The 24,899-nt window shown below is 27.2% G+C and overlaps 1 protein-coding gene across 1 annotated transcript in view; it reads left to right on the top strand.

Annotated features, from left to right (window-relative positions):
- Positions 1-16,391: 16,391 nt before the first annotated feature.
- LOC129976545 (protein stum homolog) overlaps positions 16,392-24,899 on the top strand; it is a 73,628-nt gene continuing 65,120 nt past the window's right edge. Inside the window, exon 1 of the mRNA XM_056090173.1 lies at positions 16,392-16,921. Coding sequence (XP_055946148.1) covers positions 16,477-16,921 — 445 coding nt within the window. The 5' untranslated portion in view covers positions 16,392-16,476. The remainder of the gene's footprint in view (positions 16,922-24,899) is intronic.

The following is a 24,899-nucleotide window of genomic DNA, read 5'->3' as shown; positions in this document are numbered from 1 at the left end:
AATGAAAACAAATAATTGAAATGAACAGTGAAGATTACCAGCAGTTAGTTATTAAAAATAATCTAGATAGTTAATTCTTGATTTTTCATGTTAATAATTGCCATAAAATAAAATACATTTTCATGAAATTTTTAAAATATTGCAAAAGACATTAATTTCAACTTTTCATAAATTTTTAAACATTAAAATAACAAACATCCGAAAATGTATCACTAATAAATTAATCACCTACTTTCAATTTTACTGTAATTAACAGAGAAGTCCCGAGAAATAAGCAATAAAATATTAGAAGATAATAATGATTCGATATATTTGATATATTTTTATGCTGGTAATTTTGGATCTGAAAACAAAGTAGTATATGTTTAAAACATTTAGAATTAGTTGCACTTTTTAAAAATATGTTGATAAAAATACCAACACAACAAATTTTTACTCTTTCAAAATAAAAATGAAATTTTCAAAATAAATTATCATTTTTATTTTGAGAGTGAAAATTTTAACATTCTTAAAATTTCACTTTTTAAAAAATAACTTTCTATTAGACAATTGACATGAATTATATATGTTCTAACAATAAATGAAATGACATTTATATTATCAATTAAAATTTATAATATTATTATATGTACATCAAATATTTAAATATTGCTAGTAATAATTCTGAAATAAACAAAATTTTTTTGCATGTAACATTTGAATTTAAAATTAAATGATCGATCAAATAATTATTGAATTCTATAATTTGAAATCTGAATCTGAAATTATAATTTATAAACAAAGTTATATCAAATTTATATTTATATATCATACAAATTATATTATCAAGAACATTAAAAAGGAATAACAAATATAGTTTTTACTGTAAGTAAATTGTGCAAAGAAATTTCTGATTTACAAATGCAAGAAATTTCTGACTTACAAAATTCAGTTTTCTGCAAATGAACTTTTACACTCAGGATTAATAAAAAAAGGAGCCCTGATCTCCTTCATGAATGTGATGTCATAAAAAATTGTCTCTTAAAATATTTATAGCTGCCAGACGATTGAAGAATGATGTGATACACTAACACTAATTAATGCTATCAATCATAACTGCGCTGGACATGCTTATGCAAGCGAAAAAGAAACTTTTTTTTTGCCAACAATGTGTAAGAATTTGCGCCTTTATGTGCTAGAATTTAATCCTAATAATGCTACCGTTATAATGTAGAGAGTTTTAATTAATTTTTTTTTAAGATTTAAGACAAAAATATATTTTAAGTTATATTTTCTAGAAATTAGATATGTATCTGTTTTATAATTTCATAAAAATATAAATTTGTTTCATATAATTCAGTTTTGCTTAAGACATTTAAACCGAAATATTTTAAAATAAAATTTAAATTATGAAGTAGAAAGCAGGAGAGAAGGTTTTTGACTCGATTTAGCGATAATTTAAGAGAACTGATTAGCTGATTTCATCCTTTATTTTTTAAATCGAAATGTTTCTCAAAAATAAGCAATTGTTTTCTAAAATTATCTTTAATTAAAAATATAAATAGATTTTACAAATTTTTTTCGAATCATTGAATCAAAAATATGAATAGATTTTACAAAATTGTTTCGAATCATTGAATCACATCATCCGAGACTTAAGTCATGTGTATCGTTATTACTTTTATAAAATATAAGAAATTTTTAATTGCTTTAAATGGCACTAATTTGTATTTATTTGTAAATCTATTTTAAAAATTCCGTAATTCTATTTTACAAATTTTAAAGTAAAATCTATTTTACGTTATTCTTTTATAAAAATAGAATTCTTTTTTAAAATGAGATTTCTTATGCATAAGAAAAAACCAATTTATCTTTGAATTAAAATTCTATCTAAAATCTATTGAAGAATCATTTCAGATGCAACGCAGTAATATTTTTTTTTAAAAACCCAGTAATAAAACATTGCAAACTTTAAAATATCTGTTAAATGAAGCCCAAATAATTTTTAATAAATATTTTTTACATAAAATAATAGTTCAGATTTTTGTCTTACTTCAAAATATCGATATTGATATAATAATATTGATAAAAAGTTAAATTTCGTAGAATATTTCTTAATTAAATTTACATGAAATTAAGCTTAGTTAAAAAATACATTTAAGTACTTATATCTAAAATAAAAATTATATTTAGTCTATTTTAATTCGAACAAAATATAGAAAAAGCTAGATATTAAAGCTTAAATTAAGGATGCAAAATTTATTTTGATATATTTTTTCACATATATTAAAAATTTATCTTAATTTTAATGGGAGTTTTTAGAATATTATTTTGATATACAATAATGGCATGAAAATCTTGCTTTCAAAATATCAATAGGTTGGAATTTGAAAAAAAAAAATATCAAAAATTCATAAAAACTAACAACAGAGCCTACATTTTTATCTGATGATATTTTTGATCAAAATCAAAATTGATTTAAACGATTAAAAAATTGTCTATGTTTTATAGGGTTCCCAACTATCATGGTTCTCAACGAAAGTAAATTTCATAAATTGAATTAATCTTAGTTTATTGCCAACTTTTATGTTTCGTCATTTTTTATTTCAATAAGCATTTTACAAGTCTCAAAGGAGGTATGATTCATTAATAAAATAATAAAATTCAATTCTTTCCCCTGGATTCTTTCGCTTTCCAGCAAGCTATAAAATTCTAATAAAATAATCTTAATATCATAGAATAGGAATTGCTTATAAGTGAACCGCATAGCCATAAAATTTCTATGAGATACTGATGGAAAGCTATAATTTACAAAACACGCCATAATCCAATGGCTCTCATAAAACTTTATGAATTTTTCACTTTTATTACTGCTATCGTTGTCAGAGTTGTTTAATTGAGTTGTAAAATTAAATCTCATTTTTAATAAGAGAATTTTTATGAAAGATCAATGAAGTTTTAAACATTCTGATATAAATAGCTGCTTTATTGGTATTTATTGCCGCCTGTTACACCCCGGATTTGTTCGAAGTTTTACTGAGTGTTTCTACTTAGGTAAAAGTTTCGCTACTTATTGAAGCAATGAGGTTTTAGTTTTTTACTCTTTTAAAAAGTGCAAATTCGTTCCATTATGGAATAAAACTTTTTTTTCTTATATTCGAACATTATTTTAATTCCCATACAATACTTTTTTCCTGCACAGCTATGTTATGTATAGACTCTTTCTTTCTCTGTCCCTATTTTTTTTAAACAAAAAGCAGGATGGATGCTTTTATTATAATTATTTTTGTATGATTCCCATATAATACTTTTTTTATTAATTTAATTTTGTTAATATAATAATTTATATGACATTTACACGAAGACTTTTTTTTCCCAACTTTTGATGGACCATGAGAAAAAGACAGGAGTAGAAAACAAACTGAATTTATTACCAAAAGTTATGTACAAATATGTTTACTTTACCATACAATTGCTGTGAAAATGCATACATTTGTCATATCGATGAACCAGGATCCCGTCCCCTTCTTCGAAGAACTTTGTCACCATACATGTGAGATAATCTTTAAATTTCCTTTGAAGTCCTCCGTCTGGAATTATTATTTTGGCATTTTAGTCAGTTCTTTAACTCAGGGGAGAAATGAAATACACTCCACTCAAAAGTGTATACTCAAAGTAGGAGGACAAAGACGCAGACTTATCAGGGCAGATTTTGTTCAATTAAACTGATCAAATGGTTTGAAAAAAAGGGGAATGCTGGTATTCTAGGCAAAGAACTAACAGACCAGCATGCCAAAATTGAAACTTTTGAGAATAAATGTTTGGACATTCCATATTCTTTCTTTAAAAGAGAATTTAAAGAAATTCCAGTCTAATGAGGAATTTCAAAGGGATGTTAAGGCCCATTTCATATAAATGTGGCAACATTCTTCGAAGAGGAGTTTGAAAATTTTAGTGCAGTTCAGAATGCGAAGCATTTGATATTTGAATGCACCAAATTTATTCCTGAAAGACATAAACTTAGGAATTGCCTTACAATACAGCTTGGCTTCCTCAATTATCTGTCTTAGTACAGAGAAATCATCTTTCATTTCTCTTTGCACATATAATAATAGTATTTTTCCCCGTATTATGGACTTTATTTTTCTGTGTTTACCTATATATATTTGCATATATACTATTTTACCTTTTGAATTTGTATTTTAAATATTTTATTTTTATTTTATCATGCTTCTCCAATTGTATAATATCATTTACTTTTTGTCTCCGTTAGTATGTGAGCAATTTTGTTTTTATTTGTATATTTTCTTGTTTGCCCCGTTTTCTTTGAATTTATGTCTACATCCTTTATATTTGAAATTTCTTCCACTATCAATTGTGCACTGACTTAAGTTTTCAAGACTTGTTTTATACTTGTTGTCACACAAGGAATTTATACATCGGGCATAAAAAATTCTGATAAATGCTTGAAACTTCATTGCGATTATGTTGAAAAGTATGTATGCCGGTATATAACTTTTGATAATAATTTCATTTTGTTCTCTACAGCTTTTTTTTTTATGATTCATTTGAGATTTGTAGAAAAAACACCCAGAATTATTACAATTTTCTTCATTATGGTGGATCACACTAAGCAGAATAGATGAACAACTGGTATTTTTGGACCAAGAAACAGAAAAATGTAGTTATTTCTATGGGAATTCAATAAAATATAAATTTTGCTGTTATCTGGCTACTTAGTTGAATTTTATCAAATTAATTTTCAAAAAATATTTCACTGAAGGAAAACTAAAACTATATCTTTCTTTGCTATTTAAACATCTTCAAATGCATTGAATATTTAGTTTAAAATTAAATATTACATTTTGTTGACGTATTGTTTTATTTATTATATTATCAAAAAGATTCAAGGAATCATACAACGCAATTTAGTAATAAAGTATGCTTAATATTTCAAAATAGCTCGTAGTATAAGGCAATGGAAAACTCACTCATCTCTTTTTAGTTTCAGTATTCACACATTTCGGCACATTCTGAAATAATAACCCAAAATTTGAAAGAAAAGGTTTTGAATTTCCTAAAACATAAATACTTAACTTATAAACAATAAATAACATTAGAATTAAAATGCTATTTCTATGTTCTTAAATTAATGTAGTGAATTAAAATGTGAATTTTCTTAATTTCTTTAAAAATATTTAAAGAAATGTATTTTCATTTATAATTAAATACATATTAATAATTTAAATTGACTAATTAGAAGTTTCTTTGGCTGGATATATTTCAGCATTGTTTGATTTTTTCTTTTATTATTCTTTAAGCAGAAATGCAAAAAAAAAAAAAAAATGCTTAAACAAGACTGGCATAAATTACAAAAACTTCATACTCCGGCAAGATAGCACAGAGTAAAGAAATATACTTTCATTCCATCTGATGTTTGAAAGTAAAAATGAGTCTGAAATTTATGCTGAATTAAAAATATTAAACAATAAATATCTATAAGATATTAAATTTTTTTAGTTTGAAAAGTAATATATAAAAGGCCAAAACAAAGATAGAAATCGTTATACAAATGATTAATCTAATATAGCTTACCAAAGGCATTTTTTTTAACGTTCTGTTTTATATGTAATCCGATTTCTGTTGCAATCGTTTTTTCATGTCAAAACATTTTTCTTAACTTTATGAATAAAACTCTACAGAGAAATCAATATTTCAGAGAGGAATGTGTATTACTAGACATTCCATGACAAAGTAATATCACTTTGTTATCAAAAAGGCAATATATTTTCCAAGCTATTTAACTGAGACATGATTGAAAAGGTGCCAGAAAAAAATTGTCTGTTGCAAAGAAATAGTAAAAATAAAAATTAATAAATAAAAAAAATTAAATGGGTCGTCATAAAAATTTAAATAAGATATGCATATTTGCAAAACATGATCTCATTTTCAAACAACAGTTATTTTTTATGCTTTCAAACTTGGTCTTCGATCAATATTTATGTCATAGAAACCATATTTTATTTTCAAACTACTCTGAAATTCGAGATTGATAAATAAATTTTGTTTTTAAATTATAAAGCTGAATAGGAAATGAAAGTGCTATTTTATATTTATATATGGATATGTCCTTCTATTCCTATAAAAAAAATCTAGTAATGTAGGGACCTATTAAAATTATATCACAAATGTGTAGAGTATAGATTGCAAAAATTTAAAAAAAATGACTAGTTTCGAAAAATTTAATGAAAAATGTGGATATGTTTACCAAAACTTTATTCTTAAACTTTTTAGAGAGAAGAAAAAAGAACTTTTCTGAAAGTATTACGATTAATAATGATTGTAATTTTCTGCATGCCTTAAATAATATTAAAATGGATAAAAAAATAAAAAATATATATTTTACTAACTGAAAATTTACTTATTTTGAATATTTATATCAATCTATTATACACAAGAGATTTCATTTAAAAACGTGCTTTCATCCTCTTTTATAAAACAAACAAATTTATTATTAAAAATCTTAATAGAAATAAAATTTAAGGAAAAAAAAAAGCTGAAAAAAACCCGTATGTATAAATATATAATCAAATAATAAAAACATTATGCAGTTGAAATCTCAATGAAATCTGAAGTAAATAGAGAAAAATGATTTGTGTTTCTTTACGTAAATTGATATCACAAGGGAGATCTATTTATAAATATAGTGAAACTTTCACTACTAAATTTTAATAAATTCTATTTTTAATACATATCATTAATAAATTTATCCATCGTGATTTATATTTAGTGATGTACGGAGAGAATGAAAAAAACTTTAAAAAATCTGAAGAAGAAAATAAGAAATGGAAGGAAAATTATTAATATAATTTTTATTTAATTAAGACTTTGAATCGTGGCATCACTACAAAATAAGAAAAAATATCGTTCATGATTGAATAGAATTATTTTGATTTAATAAGAGTGTATAATTAATATATCGTCAGAAACCTTTTCTTACTTTTGCAGTGAATGGTTAGTGGATTCAAATTAGATTTATTTATTTCATTATAAGATTAATATTTGTTTTTGATATGCCTCAATGAATTTCAGTTAATGAATAGAATGTTTCGTGTGGCATGCCGGAAACTAATTATACAATCGAAATTCAAAATGTATTTATTAAATGGTTAAAATTTTTTTATTAATCAAATAATATTAATTTCTTATGAAATTAGTAATCAAAGAAGTACATGATTATTATTGAATGTGTGTATAAACAAGAAGTAACAGAAATCTATTCAGTATAAACAGAAATCTATTCAGTAAAATAATAATCAATCCTGAAAATTTCTTTGTTCAATGCAAGAAAAAATTGTATCTAATTTTTATGCATCATCTTTAAAATCTTGTTATTAAAGTTTATGTTTTATACAGTAAGCATTTTAGTATATTATTTTTCTAATTCATTTTCATGGGTAGTAAGGTCTCGGCTGCGGAACCGGGGGACTTCAGGCTCGAGACCCAGTTCCACCAAAGAATCGTAATATAGGCTAGTCTGGTGCACTCTAAATCTGTCGGGACCAAACAGCTTGCCGCTGGTGTGGTGTGGAAGTTCGGAAAGGGTGTGATAGCTCAGGTGTCGTCCTCGGTATCTGACAGTGGTTCAAAACTACGAGGTCCGTCCCAAAATATCCCCGGTGTTGCTTTAAAACGGGACGTTAATATAACAAAACTAAACGAATTCATTTCCAATATGTGGTCTAATGGACGAAGTGCGAGATTTTTATGCATTTAACTCATAATTCATGTGAGAAAATCTAAAATCTTAACATTACTTCTTTTTTTTCAGAACAATTTTCGTATTTGTCAGTAACTAAACATTTCGAATAACACAAATTTTAATAATAATCGTGCACTTCTGTAATTTCAAGCATGAAATTGTGAAATTTTAATAGATAGCAAATAATTTTAAGCAGTAATTTTAGTGTTGAGATCTCAATGCAGATGTAAGTGGATTTATGCTTTTAAGAGTAAACGTTAAATATTGGGAGATATTTCATGTTGTGAGAAATTTTGCGAATTTGTACTTACATGCTAGTCAAGTTAGAAATGGAAAGTCTGTTAGGCAATATCGGGTTACTGAGCATTATGCAAATGCTGCAAAAATTGTGGCAGGAATTGTTTTTAAATTCCTATGAAATTTAAATAAGCTGAAGCTCGATATGTTAATAAACATAAAAATAAAAGTCCAAGACATTTTAAGTGGTCTAAAAATATGACCAGACAAATTTGCATTTTCAAAGTGTTTAAAAAAGTATTTTATCTCTGCTTAAAATTAAATGGTGTATATATTGAATATATTTAAGAATATGCAAAATTTTGAAAGATATATGGAGTTATATATTTCGACAGACAAGCACATTGATATACATTCATAATTTGTATAATCAAGAGGCAAAATGAAAACATAAAACGAAATTCATTATTTATATTATCTTTGACACTGAAGAATCATATTACCAGGCATAGGAAATCTTCAGTAGATGCCATATCAATAGATATTTCCTTTTCACAATACTTTAATTTAAATAATCAGTTGATAAGTAACACTCCTAATAATTAATTATATTTCAACCTATCTTAAGTATAGTTGTAAGCAATTATACATCTACTAATTATATCCACGCAAATTCAAGAATTTTCTACAATTTAATCAGGTTAATTATAAGTGACACCAATGGTAGAGTCTCATGAGAAAGACCTAGTTCTAGAGAGACAGTTGCATTCTATTAATTGCATTAATTAAGATAATTTCAAATAATTCCACTTATCTTCATCAGAGAGGAAACCCTCGAATTACGTAGTCTCATTAAAATGGATAGATTGTTACGCGTAAAATTCACTTTACCTCTACTGGTAATTAAAATCGAGGAGATGAAACTCGTCATCATTATCTGCCTTTTGGATTGGACATAACAATTTACTACACACAAATGAAACTCCTGTCAATGAATGTCATCTTCATCATTGTTTTTTTCTCTTTCCAAGATAATCTAACTATGGTTTATAACAGAACTACTTTTTTCCCTTATTATTTGTCGATCAAGTGAGAAAAATCTCACAAAAGTGGAAACAAGGATGAGTACCTATTTTTTTTATTTATTTAAGATCTGAATTATTTAAGATAACTGAAGACATATCTTCCAAATGCACAGAATACACACACACTTGTGCAGTGCACACACTAGCACTCACACACTAGTACACACATTTCATAAAGTATTTTTTTAGTTTAGAATGAGAATATGCCTATAATACCTGACAATATCTATAAAATTTGTTAATTTTCTTTAATTATATTATTCCATAAATGCGTTTTTCATAAAAGACGAAAATTATATTCTCAGAGTGTATGATAAGGAAATCATGTTGAATTGACTATAATTATATGATGCTCAGTTTTTTACAGTTTTAAAGTTTCCTTGATTTCGAATGTTCCAAAAAAATGATATGTTGGATATGATAACCGAATTTTTAAGATAGTTGAGGGATGGAGTCAGCTATCTCTGTTAATAATAAAGGAGAATATGCATGTGTCTGTGTAGACCTTTTACAGGACTATGAACTACACATATGAAATTTGGTACTGACTTATTTCAAAAGTTCAGAATGTGCAAATTTTAATTACACGCAAATTAAGGAAAATTTTACAAAATTCCCTCAATAATTCCCGAAAATATTATTGCCCTAAATCGATTTTTACACCGTTACAAGATCTGAAACGTTGTTTTTTTAATGATACACATTTGAACTGCAAAGCAATTTTTCTAAATTCTGAAGTTTTAAAAAATATTTTTGCCATATTTTTAAACAACTGACCTAATTATTGCAATTAAATTCAAACCATTTTCATAGCCTCATCAACTATATAATCATGTGTTTTCTTCTATTGTTGAGATCTAAGGAAGAAAGATTCTCTTTATTATTTGCACAATTCATATGAGGAATCATAAGGTAAGATGACAATACCGTGGAGTACAATGTGCAATTTGAAATAGAGTATCCAGACAAATTTTTAGTGGAGTTGTGTTGCACTGGGACTAGATTAAATTAGGAAGATTAAACACACAATTAATACACAAAAGTATAAAGCGGCAATATTTGGAACAATTTAAAACTTAAAAATACTTTGTAGAGGGAATCATGAGCATCAACTTGTAAACACGAGATTTAATTGAAGTTAAACGCAACCTATATTGATGGCGAATCAGCCGCTCGCCATAGGCGGCTAGCAAATGATAAAGTTTTTCGAAAGGAGATTTACCTTTTATATTCTTATGAATCTATCAATGTTCTTTAAAGAGTTTTCTTTACAAACCTTAATGTGTACTCAAGAGTACATATTAGTACACTATTGAGTCATTTTAATAACTGTAATTTTGACATGTAAACCTATAAATCATTTAGTTTTACACTTCAGTTTATAACACAGGAAAAACATCTAAATGAATATTAATAGTGAATTGAAAAAGGATTCCAACTTTTAAAAATTTAATAAAAGGTATAATTTTTCAAGAAAACATAAAAAAGAATAGCTTATTTCTAGTTATAACGCTTGTTCATAACAATGGATTTCTTTAATTTTATTCTTTTCATTGCAAAATATTCTTGATATGAGACTGAATTCCCAAGAGCGTTTGCATTTGAGAAGTTAAACTACAGCAGACTTTTGTATTTTGTTTTTTTTTCTCGACAAAGAAAATCAATAAAATTTTCTACGCTTAAATGACTTTTGTTTATGTAAACATTTTTAAACTTTTCTGGAGTTTTTATGTTTGTAGATTTGAAAGTAAAACTGATATGGCTTCCTTTAGGTTAAATTCTCCGCAATAGAAGCTAAATTTAGAAACAGAAAGTGTTTTCAAATTTCTTTGATTGTTGTTGGTTGTATCTCAGAGCACTAAAATGTTTTCGGGAAATGCTGGAAATAAAATCAAAAGTCAAACGTTCGAAATCTCAGACCTCGAAATATTTAATGATGCTGTAAAAACATTGTTTCATTTTGTTTCTCCTAGAGATAAAGACAAAACTATATATAAGATTTCTTTCTTTATTTAATTAGTTTCTAAAACAAATATAGATTTAATTAAAGAAATAAGAACAAATGAAGAAATAAATTTGGAAATGAAGCAAATCAATGGATTAAGTCTATTTAACATAGTTTGATTTCAGATATAGATTTACATTATAATTGATTCTTCTCCAATTAAATCTAATAAATTTAGATTTATAAATAAGTTAATAAGCCTTAGAAAACTAATAAATTAAGATTTATAAAGAAGTCATAAAAATCAAAATTGCTGCTTCTTTGTATTCTAATAACTTCGGTTGCTTAAATTTGATTTGAAGTTAAAGCATAATGAAAGTCTCTAGCGAATTTGGTTAAAGATAAAGATTAACTGTTTTATTTCAGTAAACACCTATTACTGTAAACTTCTATATCATAATAATCTAACATCTAAATGTGCAAAAGTAAATAAATATAACTAGCAATAAATTTATGATTTTATTTGTAAAGTAGCGATTCAGAGTTTCATCTTATTTTTCAGCATTTAAATTGATTGCATGTATGCTTGTAAATTTCATTACCCTAAAAATTGAATTTTATAATGGAATTTTCACTTACATCCTAACATATTATAGTTCTAAAATTTTCTACAATACTTAATACCCTATTACATTATTTTATAACTTAATTGTCAATTAATATGTTAAAATATTTAAATTTGGATTCCATATGTACTTGGAGAAGTATTTAATAATGCACTAGCTATATTTGGCGACCAGTTGATTGGACTGGGTTAATGGTTGCTAAACATTTCAATAAAATATTTTATGTAACTTGGTCTTAATATTTTTTTCCAGGAAATGATTTTAAAATTCAAATTTTGATAAACATTTAATTTTCATACAATTTTAAAAGTTTTACACTTTTCTTTACTGACTACATCTTTATACATCTAAAAAATGCATTTCTGTGCGTTTTGTAAGCTAGAAAATCAGATAGTTATGTATCTTATTATCACTGTTTTGAAACAAAAGCAGCGAATATTAAAAAATCTATTTAATAATCCAGTTTTAAAAATATTATTTCTTAAATTAAAATCATTCCACATGAAGGAAAAGATAAAGAAATTCTCCACAAAACTTGTAAAATAGTAGAGCATATGTATAATTAAAGAAACACAAATGTCTACATTTTGTCTAATGTTACATTTTGAGAATTTTTCCAACAATATTAAGTTTTAATAAATAAGATGTGGAATAAAATAAATAAGATATTGAAATAATAAATAAGATGACGAATAAAATAAATAAGATGTCAAAATAATAAATAAGATGTCGAATAAAATAAATAAGATGTCGAATTAGTAAAAATATTGTTAATTCATTAAAAAAGTATAGAGTTGACTGAAAATGATTATATTTCTACTAAAACTTTAATTTCAACAACTATATAACTGCATTCTTACAGAACCGTATTATTTCAAAAATCCCAAAATTTTATTTAACTAAATAAACTTTATTATTTTGTAGAACTAAGTTAGCACATAATTTACTATAATGAGATTAAATAAAGACGTATTATTTATACTTCATTCAATTTAAGTAATTTCATGAATTTAATTAAACCGCGTCTCAAAACAATGTGGGTATTCAATTAAATGTGGTTTTAAAAATTAAATAAAAATCGATAAAATAATCAAACGATTTTTAACCACAGAAATTTAAGACAACAATGGAATCAAATAAAGACCTATCATTTATTCTGTATTCAATTTTAGTAATTTCATTAATTCTTTTAAACCGAGTCTCAAAACAATGTTGATATTCAAATAAATGTGGTTTTAAAAATTAAGTAGAAATCGATAAAATAATCAAAAGATTTTTGACTACAGAAATTTAAGACTTTATTTGCGAATTCATTTTAACCGAACAAAATTTATTCAGATAATGCTATATTGTAATAAAGACCAGAGTTTCAGACCAATTGCAATTAAGCATTATTTATGACGTCTGCTTCCCTCTAAAGAGAAGAAAGATGTGGAAATAATCCCAATCCATGCCAAACATAGCAAAGGAGAGCGATTAAACATTGTTCCTTAATGAAATTTCCGTTTACTCCCGGAATGCTTAATTACCCGAATAAAGACATTAGCATTTAACAAAAGAAGGACCGAAGCGACGGAGAAGAAGTCTTTTTTTTTAAGAATAAAATTAATGCCCATTAATTGCACAACACTGACGAATTTAAAGGTTCCCTTGGAACACTTGGATCGGGATCTTAGTAACAAAGGAAAGAAACAATTAAGAATTTTTATTATATTTAAAACTTTTGGCCGTAGTAGCGCATTTATTCAAGACCAGTTAATCCAAAATATTGCGTCTATACGAGCGCCAAAGTATTTTTTTTTTTGGCGCGGAAAAGCTGTTATGACGTCATCTTCTAACTTATTTATCTTTGTCTAATGGCATTTGAGATTAAATGGACTATTTAACTAGTGTTTTTTTTTAGAGAATTTCCTGGTAATTAACGATATTCTTTCGAATTATTTTATGGTTATCGATTTTGTGATTAAAATAATCCTGCTACAAACATTCGTCGTCATATTACCATAAAATATATTTTATAGGTGCCTTAGATGGATGAAAAGGAAAGAAAACATTTAAAGGAGATTCGAAACTTCAGTCCGGAGTATCATATCCTTTTATACTTACAGGGGTGTTTGTGGGACCCCAAAAAATCCCCTGAAACTTTTACGGACTTACTACCGACATTTTGGAGTTTCGAGAAGGGGGGGGGGAGAAATGAAAAATTACAATTATGAAGTATTGAATGACCTAATTATAAAAGTTCAATGAATTACTTTTTTTGCAAAATTAATAACCATTAATTTTGCAAAATTAAGACCTTTGAACCCAGGTCACGTGATCGCACATCTAGTCGAACGAAGTCTCTCCCTTTTTTTTCTGCCGCGCCTACTTGCCGAAAAGAATCCAAAAGAGAATGTCCGAGAACCGGGGGAATGAGTCATAACTCGCAATAAGGAAAGAACAAAAAAGAAGTTTTTTCCCCCTTTTCACGGAGAAACTTTTCCTTTGGAGAAAGAAAGGAAAAGTTTTCACCACACACACTGACCTTGCGTTTTCTGCTTTCAAAGCAAACAAAATTACCCAGATCAAAAAAAATAATTCATTATTATTCCTACTTCCTTTTGAACGACGATCCCCGGAATTTCCGGGTATCGAAGTTCAAAATCCCCGGAATTCCGGGGTTTCCCCGGAGCACAAACACCCCTGTACTTAATTCATGACTTATTTATCGTTATTTTATTTCTAACTTTTATTTTTAAAATTTATATAACAGATGTATTGCACACACGAAAGTGTATTTTATACAGGGGCAAGACCCTTGAATAATACAAATGCGATAATTAAAGCAATAAAAAAATCCTTTTAAATAAATTTAAAAGATATATTTTTAAATTTATTGAATTGTAGAAAAATTAATGTCAATGGAAAGCTTATTTTTTAAAATTTTTAATTGATATAAAAATTAGTTTTGTGTGACAGCAAGATTTGAATTTATCCAGGAAATTTTTTTTCAGTTCAATTACTAAGACATTTTGTTAAAAATTAGTAGAAATTTAATTAAATTTTTAGAACTCCTTTTTAGTGATTTTAGAATTAACTTAGAACAATACATATCAAATTTAGCTCTAGATCCAACCATCTGCCTTATTCAAAGTTTTTACAATTTTCGACCATTCATATCGCAATTTACATATAGTACGCCAGTCTATTATCAATATCATGTTGAAAACAGTTATACAGATGTCCATTATGTAGTCATTATTCAAAATCTCTTAATTCATTTTTCATGATAACATAACTTAAATCTCCGAAACGGCTATAATTATATTTGCTAATAATAATATTAACATAGCATTTTGATATAACAATAAAGCTGCTTTGGACAGGAGGGCAAACGGTACCAAATTTTCCAAATTTTCATACCACTCCACCTAGAGGCTTCATTCTGGAATCAGACTTAATCAGGGCCACATGGCATATATTTAGTAGAATTGCATTTCAAACGTAAACTAGGGCGTGATGTAAACGTAACACTAGGGCATGATGTGTATGACGAAACTAAATGACATGTTGTCTGGAATCTACAATTTTTAAACACAAAATATACTCTTCCATTTAAGAAAAGTTCAAGCACAGTAAATGTTTTAGTTTTGTATTTCTTTATAACATCTTCCAATATTAGGTGCTATATTGATATTTACTGATTATTAGAGTTTTGCTTCCTTCTGATACAAATAACTTTATTAAGGTATCGGTAAAAGAAGTTTCTCTCTTTTTTTTTTGAAAAAAAAATGAAAAACAAATGTTTATCAAACAACTTTAAATTATTTGAATGAATTAAATAATAAATGGTCTGTATAGACTAAATTGAAATGTGTTTTCTCTAGAAATGCTTTCGAAATAATGGTGGCTTTCTGTGATTAGAACAATAATTATACATGTGTATATAAGTTTATTTTTCATTTTTCAATTAAAATAAAATGCTATCTTTCTCTTCTTTCAGATAGCCGATTCCAATTCACAAATATACAACAGTTACAAGCATTTAAAAAATCTTCGTTTTTATATATTATTGCTAATAGTTGTCAAGTATTTACTTAAAAATTTTAATAAGATATTTACTAAAAAAAAAGAACTCAGACTAAGCAGAGTAATCAAAATTAAAAATATGAGATTTTTTAAATTGAAATTTGCATTTTAATATTTGAGAAGATTTCAGTTAAAAATTAATTTTGCAGTTTTGAAGAAACTCAATTAATTAAATCTTTAATTTTAATAAAAAAAAATATTTGGAATAAAATTTTTTTCAACAGATTAAATCAATAATTTTTTATCAGTTCTATTTAATTTGATAATACAGTATTTTAATTTTCTAATGTGATATTTTTCCGTCTGCTATTAATTATTAAAAAAAAGGGAACATGCTGTTCAATTTTAAATGCAAATACCACACTTTAAATAAAATTCTCATACAATTCTTCTTTAAAACTAAGTTTATAATAATAGTTAGTTTCGTTCACTTATCATTCGTTCAATTTTTTTGAAGTCAAACCTGAGCTTTTCTTCTTAACCTTTGAAAAAAAGCAGCAACGACTTTTTTGGCGTGCATTTTAACCGAAACCTGAATGAAAATTTTTCCATTCCTATATCCAAACGAAACATCGCCCTTTAGTTGGCGATACAAAAACAGAAAAGGTCGCCTGCCCTGGCGACGCCGGGTAGTGAGATAATCGAGACTCCCGCGGCAACCCCTCATTCCTCCGACGTAGCAGTAGCGCACTTGCAGCAGTGAAGGAACACGGGACCACGCCAGCCAGATCACCTGGCCCGCGGAAACGGAGGAAGGGGACCCGGAAAAGGATGACTGCGGCCCGTCACCCCTCGGGTCGGGATGAGTTTGGGGGCCCCTGCAGAGTCAACACTCTGCCGCCCCTCTACCCGCACTGCATGCGACATCAGCAGCACAGGTGCCTTTACAGCAATCCTCCGCCCCCTCGGCCAGCGAACCAACACTGCAGGCCCCACCTGCCGCAGGCCTGTAGCGATGGTCACCTGGAAAGCCTACAAAGGAGGCCCTCTCAGAGGCACCTGAGGCCGGCGCCGACCCCGAAGGTCCAGCAGCCCCAAGACGGATTACTCGTGCTGAAAGTGGTGAGCGCCGCTTGTGCCGAACCCGACAAAAAGGCCAACTATGAAATCGTAAGTGTGAACGTACGGCATGGCCGGTTCAGGAAGGCTGTGCCTTGTATGCCTTTAGCCCTATCCATTCTGCTCTGCATTATCAACATGCTGGCCCCAGGAGTAGGTATGTGCCATAAAAGTCTTCATTTACGTACGCACCTCCACAAACTCACGCACCACAGTGCATGCTGCTCGGAAAATAAAGATACCACTTCGGTAAAATGTCTTTAAACCCAATGTCATTTCTAGTTATGTAGGCATTCCAAATACTCCGTTTATAGTGACTTTTAAAGTCGCAGTTAAAGTTCCTGGCCATCAAACAGCAATAAAATGTTGTTACATGGAATGGGGTTTCGAAGATCATAAGCAGTATACTTTCTAAAGAAATTTTCATTCCTTTAAATCCATAATAAAGTTTCAGCTTAGAGAAATGTCATCATTGTGATTTACAACGATAATTAATCTATCAGTTTAGTTTAATTTCAATTACTTTTAACTAAAATAATTAAAAAATTTTGATCGGTGTAGCAATTAAAAGGGGAATGAATACATGTGACAACAAAAAAATCTTGCCGCCCTGCATTGCAGTCTTGAGATATCTCAGACAATTCTACTTCACATGGCTCATGATGAAGCATTTCTTGACATCATAACGCTGAAATATTTTAATTTAAACAATTATCTGGAAGTACTGGAAAAACCACAGTTTGTAGTTAAATGAACAAGTTATTTTACGAAAGAACCGATAATAGAATAAATTCAATTGCCCTAAAACCGCCCTTGACGTTTCTCATTACTTTATTTATTAATAATCGTTCGGCTGAAAGCTTATCCGCAAGGTTGGATAAAAATAAAGAAGGGGTTAGTGTCGTTGAACTGCTGGACTTAAAAAACTATTGAATGTAATTTAAAGGGAACTTTAAGTGAATGAGACATGGAATTTACGAAATAAATTCAGCGCTGCTTTATATTTTTGATAAAATTTAATGTTAGGAAAAAGAGTTCATCGTTTTTTTCGTTGTAATGTCTTTTGTTTAAAAAACTGAGATGGGAAAAATTAAAATCTATTTCCTTTTTCAAATTTAATTGTAAGTCTTTATTATTGTCACATAACATAAAGGCTTAAATATCGACGATTTCCTTTATGTGTTGAAGATAAGATTAACCAAAATGCAATGTTTAACATGTACAAGTAATGTCTACCGAAAAAATTATGTGTAAATTAAATCATTTTCTATTGCATTCTATTACGTTAAATTCCTATAACATTCGGTATTTGAATGATAGCACTGAAATTAGCATAAAGATTTAACTGGCGAGAAAATTATTACGATCTAAATTTCAAGTGTTTACAATTATTTATAACAATGAGCTCTAATTTCAATACTTATTAAATGTATAAAAGGAGTTCATTTCGTCTTATTAGAGAGTACAGTTTTACTTTTAATTCACGAAATTCATTATTCTTAATTTCATAGGGAAAATACAAAAAAAAGCGATGAATACAATTTCTATCTTAATTTTATAAATAATTAAGATAGAAAACTTTTTAATGAAAATTCAATTTTCCAGAAAGCTAATGTTTCATTTATTCAAAACTAATAATTTTGAAAGTCAAAACTCAAAACTAATTAAAAAATATAGGGAGAGAAAAAAATGAAAAAGTTCGAAAAATTATATTTTTTAAAGATTTAAGCCGAATAGAATTAAACAGAATTTATATCCTGTTAAGTTAATTTTTCAACCCGTCTTTTTCCTCAAAGAACAGTTCATTGCATTTCACAAATGGTCAATTTCTTTTCGGAAATCGATACCATTTAGAAGGGGTGGAAATGAGATATGAATTTTATATAACTTAACTTAGCTCTATTTTTAATTCTTGTACTTCTACCAGTGATGGGTTTAATCAATGGTATCGATGTTACGTATGAAAAAAAATGAATGAGTATATCTGCATACACATTTTTTCTTCTTTGCGTTACTACAAAAATATTAAATTATATCATGTATGCTACAATTTTTGTGCCAAATGTATGTAAAAAAAATGAGAATGAATTTCAATCGAGATAATGCTTTTATGTATTATCTTTTTAAAAATCAGATTATTATTTTTTCAAAGACAATACATCGAAATGCATATTTTGACATATCACAGTCTAATTAATAAGCCACGAAAAAAAGAATGCTTACTTTCTTGAAAGAATAGTAAATATTTTTAAAATTTTCATTTCTTTTTCCTTTTATTTTTTGAGATATAAAAAATAAATAAATATAAAACTTATTTTTACTGTCATTAAAAAATTAATTACTTTTTTACTAGAACCTCAAAATTTAATACCTGTTTTAGATCATTCAAAATTCATATGATCGATTAAATTATTTAAGAATGTTTCTTGCTTTGGCTTTTTTTACTTTACCCTTTTTTATGGCTCTAAAGAACTTTATAAATGGAAAAACGTTTGGTTGCTTTGTTTCTTTCTATTAGAAACAAATTTTACTCTGGAAGAATTTTCTTTTTACGCTCTGACAAAAAAATGGGAAATCAGAACTATTTGTATTTTAGACGTGAAGATCTTTTAAGCTTCATTGTCTTCTTTCCAAAAATGTATTTTTTACAAAAGTGTACTATAATATTAAAATCTTCTTCAACAAACCATTATTTTCTCGTAATTCTTCCAATTCTACGCGTGACTATTTTTTAAAAAATTTACTTAATTTATTGCATGAAATGAGCTTATGCTATATTAGTTCTCAGCAGACAGCTATTTAAACAATCAGGGACTGATTATTTTTAATAATTATTTAATACAACGTTTGCGAAACGTTTTAAATATCTTCGCAACAAACGGATTCATTTTTTTTGTATATTGATGTTGTTCTAATCTAGGATTTTAATTTAAAGCATTTAAATAAATCCTAAGTTATGTAGTCCGCAAAACAGCAGGGATAAATTATACGCGTTTTTTACATCATTTGACGAAGTAAAATCGCATGTTATAAATACTGATGTTTCTAACGAAAACGTTTCATAGTTTAAAATGGTTAAAAAAAAACAATTTAATGTTTTCATAAATATGCCACAAAGAATACGTTTAAATTTGCATATAGTTCTAAATAACTATATTTAATTGTATCATCTTTGTTGTAAATACTGTTTTTATAGCTGATTTGGAATGAATAAAGTTGCAGATTTTGTCGATAGATCTTGTTTAAACATTCTGTTCGTTATTGTTGTAAAAAATAGGATTATGCAACAATTCTAATTAAAAAATAAGTTGAAAAAAATGTCACTGATAACTATGTCTTTTTTAGTAATATTATATTTATATGTGCCACAAAATCAAACTTAGATAAGCACTTAGAAGACAGAATTGACACGAGCTAATTGTTTTATTTTCTACTATTTTAAATGGGATATGGTGGGGAAAAAACATCCCAACATGTTATAAAAATAACTAGAATTGCACTAAAATGCATTCGAGCTGTTAGAGCCTTGATAGGCAAAAAATGTATATGCCAATATAAAAAAATCTACGTCTTACATGGTATTTCCAATTGACAAAAAACCCAAAATTTCATCTTAACGACTTTTAAACAATTACCGTTAGCACAATAAATGTTTTTTCAGCTCAGAAATGACATTCTTTATTTACCGTCGGTGGTATACAAACATTTTTTTAAACTATAATCCATTTCCGACGGCTTTTTCTTGTTTTGCTTTCCATCGAAAAATTGGAAACGCTCAAAAAGAGAACCCAGAACAAAATTAACATAGCTTCTATTTCCTACAACCCTTGGCTATTGATTCTTGAATGTGCTCAGCATGAAAATATACTTTCAGCGTCGTGAAAATTCTTCTTGTTATGCGTGCGTGCCTCTTTCTATTAAACAGTTAGAAATAGAGTTTTAAGAATCTTCCAGAAAGAAATATATGCTTTGGATACTGACATGAAATTGCTAATTAATGTGCACTAAAAAATATGAAATCATGAATCAGATACAAAATGTATCGTTCCATTTCAAGGGGCCTTAATAATAACTAGCCTTAATAATAAAATTGCCTTCTGGGAAAATGGCAAAGGTAAAATACGTAAAACATTTAGTAGAATATAGAAATTTAAATTTTTTTTATTATGCTGAAATGTACTTACTATTAATTGAAATACAGTGTGGTGTAATTAATTAATTATAGAATATAGGTAATAGTGTTGTTGTTAAATCATTAAAATTACTATTAACAATATAATGAATTCGAAAGATCAGGTGCTTATAAAATATTATTGTGGAAAGTTATTTAACTATTAAAGTTATAATGTTGATGAAATGAAAATAGAGTTAAATGAAATTAAAAAAAAAGTGCTAATAGAGAATTTTTTGGAGAAAGTTAACAAAAACATATTAGCATAATCTTAATATTTAGAAACATAACAGAATAATTAGATTCATATTAGTATAATCTTACAATTTACAGAAAATGTTTATAATAATCCCTTAACTCTCGTGCCAGTGTGTCATTCAGACTTTGAATTATCGTTTTTTATATTTATAAGCTAAAATTAAATCCTAAAAGTAAGGATGCTATAATTTGAGGCATAAAAATAACAGATAACCCACAAAAACCTTGTCATTTATAGATTTTGTATTGAATCAGTAAACAGGAGAAACCCAAATTTTTTATTATTATCTAATAAAACAATTAAAAAAGCAAAACATTGAAGTATGAAAGCAGGTTTCACAAAGGGCATGTCAATTTCACACTATTTTAATATTAACAAAATCAGTTTTTCAATGATAGCAAATTTATTTCTATACATGTTTTACTCTAATTTTAATAAAATTTCATATATATTTTTCAATTTCATTTTACAGTAACTTATCATGTGTTTTGTTATATTTTTTTTGTAGGCGTTATTACTGTTACATAATTTAGAGCAGATTTAAAAATGAATGACGAAACAATCATAAACATTACCAAGAGTAGGAGTAAAGGTTTGAATCTCTTTAAAACTTGTTTCTGAAATAGTTTTAGATTTTACTCACCGGAATTGTCAAGGAAAGTTTTTGAAAATTATACATCTTAAAATATAGCAAAAATAAATTTCTATTAATATATCTTAATCCAACGGGCAGGGTTTTTTTTAAATTTTGTTTTCCTTAGAAGTAATTATACTAGAATCTTTTAATTAGTTTACGAGTACGCTTTTGACAGAATAGAGTACAATATATATATACATTATTCTTTTTCTTATATAAGTGTGTTTAACTTATTTATTTTCACATCTGCTATTATACTATCATTTTTTGTATTATGATATTATAATTTAGATGTAATTTAAATAATTTTTTCTTCGTTCGTTTTTTTTTCAATTTGTTTTGAAAAGCTGTTTTTATATTCAGTATGGAAAGTTTAGAGTTTTTCCTATAATTCTAACTAAGAAATGCAATAGATATAACTAAGATATGGTGTTATTAAAATGTTTTTTGCTATTCTTGAATAGTTATGGAAGTATCGTTTTATATGGTTACCTGAATCTATATATTATTTTTAAAAATTAGGCAATGATTAGACAAAGAAGAGGGTTGTAATTTTAAAACAGAAATTTTCCAATATTCATTAATAAAAGTAATATACAAAATTCTACAAAAATCAAATTCAGATGTTTTTATTTTATTCCGTGTAATTGTTTATAATTTTGAAATAATCTTAAAATGATTCAAACATGTTGTTACATGGAAAAAGTATTTTTATTTTTCCCCATATGTAGTATAGAGGAAGTGTTGTAAACGTCAAAAAATTCGAACTCGAGACTTTGACGAATCTCCACGTTTCAAATCACCCTGAGATCAAAAAACACATTTTTGGTACTCTGTCTGTCTGTCTGCCTGTTTTCCTATCTGTGAACAAGATATCTAAAAAATATTTTGGGCTAGCGCGAATGAAATTTAATAAATGGACTCATGACCAATTTGTAGATCCTTATCAAATTTTTAACGAAATCCACTTACAGGAAGTCTGCCTGTTTGACCTGCCAAAGAGCTAGATAAAGAAAATTTGATATGCAAGTTTAGCATTCAAAATATTAATTAATATCAAATTTTGAACGAAATCTATCAATGGGTTGACCTTTTGTTGGTCTGTAGTTTTGCATGCATGTCAATGCTATAGCTTATAAACAAAAGACTTAAATCAATTATTGGTAGGGTCATGTGATTATAACTGGGATCTGTATCAAATGTTGGCAATAAAAGTTATCCAGAATACATATTCTTACCCCAGATTCAGTAAAAATATTAAATTCACGCCAAAATTTATATTTCGTATATATTTTCTGCAAATACCATGAAAGGCATTTGTAACCTTATGCAAAATCCATAATTTTATGCGGGGGAGAGGGAACAAGATATTAAGTTAAACGTAGAAGAGATTTCAGTAAGACCACTTCAGCTGGTTTCTTTTCGTATTTGATATATTTTTTCTCATCAAAAAGGCATTTAAATATTTTTCGTAGGCTGCCATAAAATAACTGACAGTGACGATCATATTTCTAAGCAATATTATCTAGCGGCCCGTATTTATTTACCCTATTTACCTCTGTAATACAAGTCAATAACTAACTATAGATTTACGAAGTAGTTTAGATATAAAGAAGAAAGGAAAACTTTCGGAAGTTGATTACATTAGACATTTTTGTTTGCTTCTATAATACAGCCTCTTCTTTTCGGCTCTCTTTCTAAAACTCTACATCACTTAAAAATATCCTAGTTAATGGGGCAAAAATAGAAAAAGAAGGAAATAAAAATTCAAGTTCAGGGCAAGCTGATAAGGGCCTTTTCAGCTCTTTTTACATTCTATTATTAAATGTATAACGTTTAGAGTTTCTTATTATATAGAAGACACCTGAGTATAAGTTTTGAATGCTTTCCTTTCAGTCAATCGGGTCCAAATCGGGTCAATATGTCCAAAACAGCATACCAAATTTCATTTATTTAACCTTTTCATTTTTTGAGTTAGTGTATATACATGCATAGGGTAAATAGGTAGACAGACTCACCTACAACGCATCTCACCCAAAATTTGGCAGAATTCTACAAATATGATATTAAGACTACATACCTAATTTCGTTTATTGAGGTCAAAGCTTTTTTGTATTATTGTGTTTGTGGACAGACAAATGCGTGCACTTAAACTACCAAATATAATTCCAAAGAATGTATTTTTCGGATGCATGTCTAAAATACGAAGATACAACAAAATCTCAAAATTAAATTTTTCTGATTATTACGATACTTTTTCTTTGTCTACCGGAAAGTAAAAATGAGTTTGAAATAAAAAAAAGATATAGACGTTCCATTATTAGATCTACATTATAAGAAAGTTCACATCAAATATTTGCTATGTCAATGTAATTTCATATCTATTGTTTCCTGATACCAAAATTGTATTTTCAACTCAACCCACTTCTGCGCTTTTCCTTCCTTTTCCGAGTTTCATATTTCTTTTCCTAATTTTTTTGGCAGTTTACTCGGTCTTTAGCTAATGACGTACGCCTACGTTGTTGTCATGTCGTCTGAGAACCGCTGACAAAAGTTTTGGCACCATTTATGCATGATATTGTGTTTTATTTTTGAGTGTTTTAAAGTGATTGTCTTTTTTATAACAAAGAGGAAAATTAAAATTTCAAATTTAACATATATAAATATTTCGGTTAAGCATATTAAATAATCTTTATTAATTTTAATCTTTTTAAATTTTTAAATATTAAATAATTTGATATCGTATTTAAAAAGTTTATTTAAAAATTACTAGAAAGGTCCCTTTAGTATTTTTAAGTAAAAATTCCCGCAAGAAATGCTATTTAAAAAAAGTTCATGTATTCTGAATTTTAAAAATATTTATGACTTTGAATAATAATTTATATGTTTCTTTCATAATTTTTTTACATTTTCATATAAATTTACTTTCTAATGATATATGCAAAATTTAAGTTTGAGTTCATTATTAATGGAAATAATATACAAACACTATCCAAGAAATGTAGCTTTAATATTCAAAAATTTTCCTATTTTTTAAGTAGTTTGAAAATAACTAAATAAGCAGTGAA

Source organism: Argiope bruennichi, chromosome 1, assembly GCF_947563725.1.
Source record: "Argiope bruennichi chromosome 1, qqArgBrue1.1, whole genome shotgun sequence".
Classification (NCBI taxonomy): Eukaryota; Metazoa; Arthropoda; class Arachnida; order Araneae; family Araneidae; genus Argiope; species Argiope bruennichi.
Note: the sequence above shows the minus strand (reverse complement) of the source record. Positions and strands in the feature narration are given on the sequence as shown.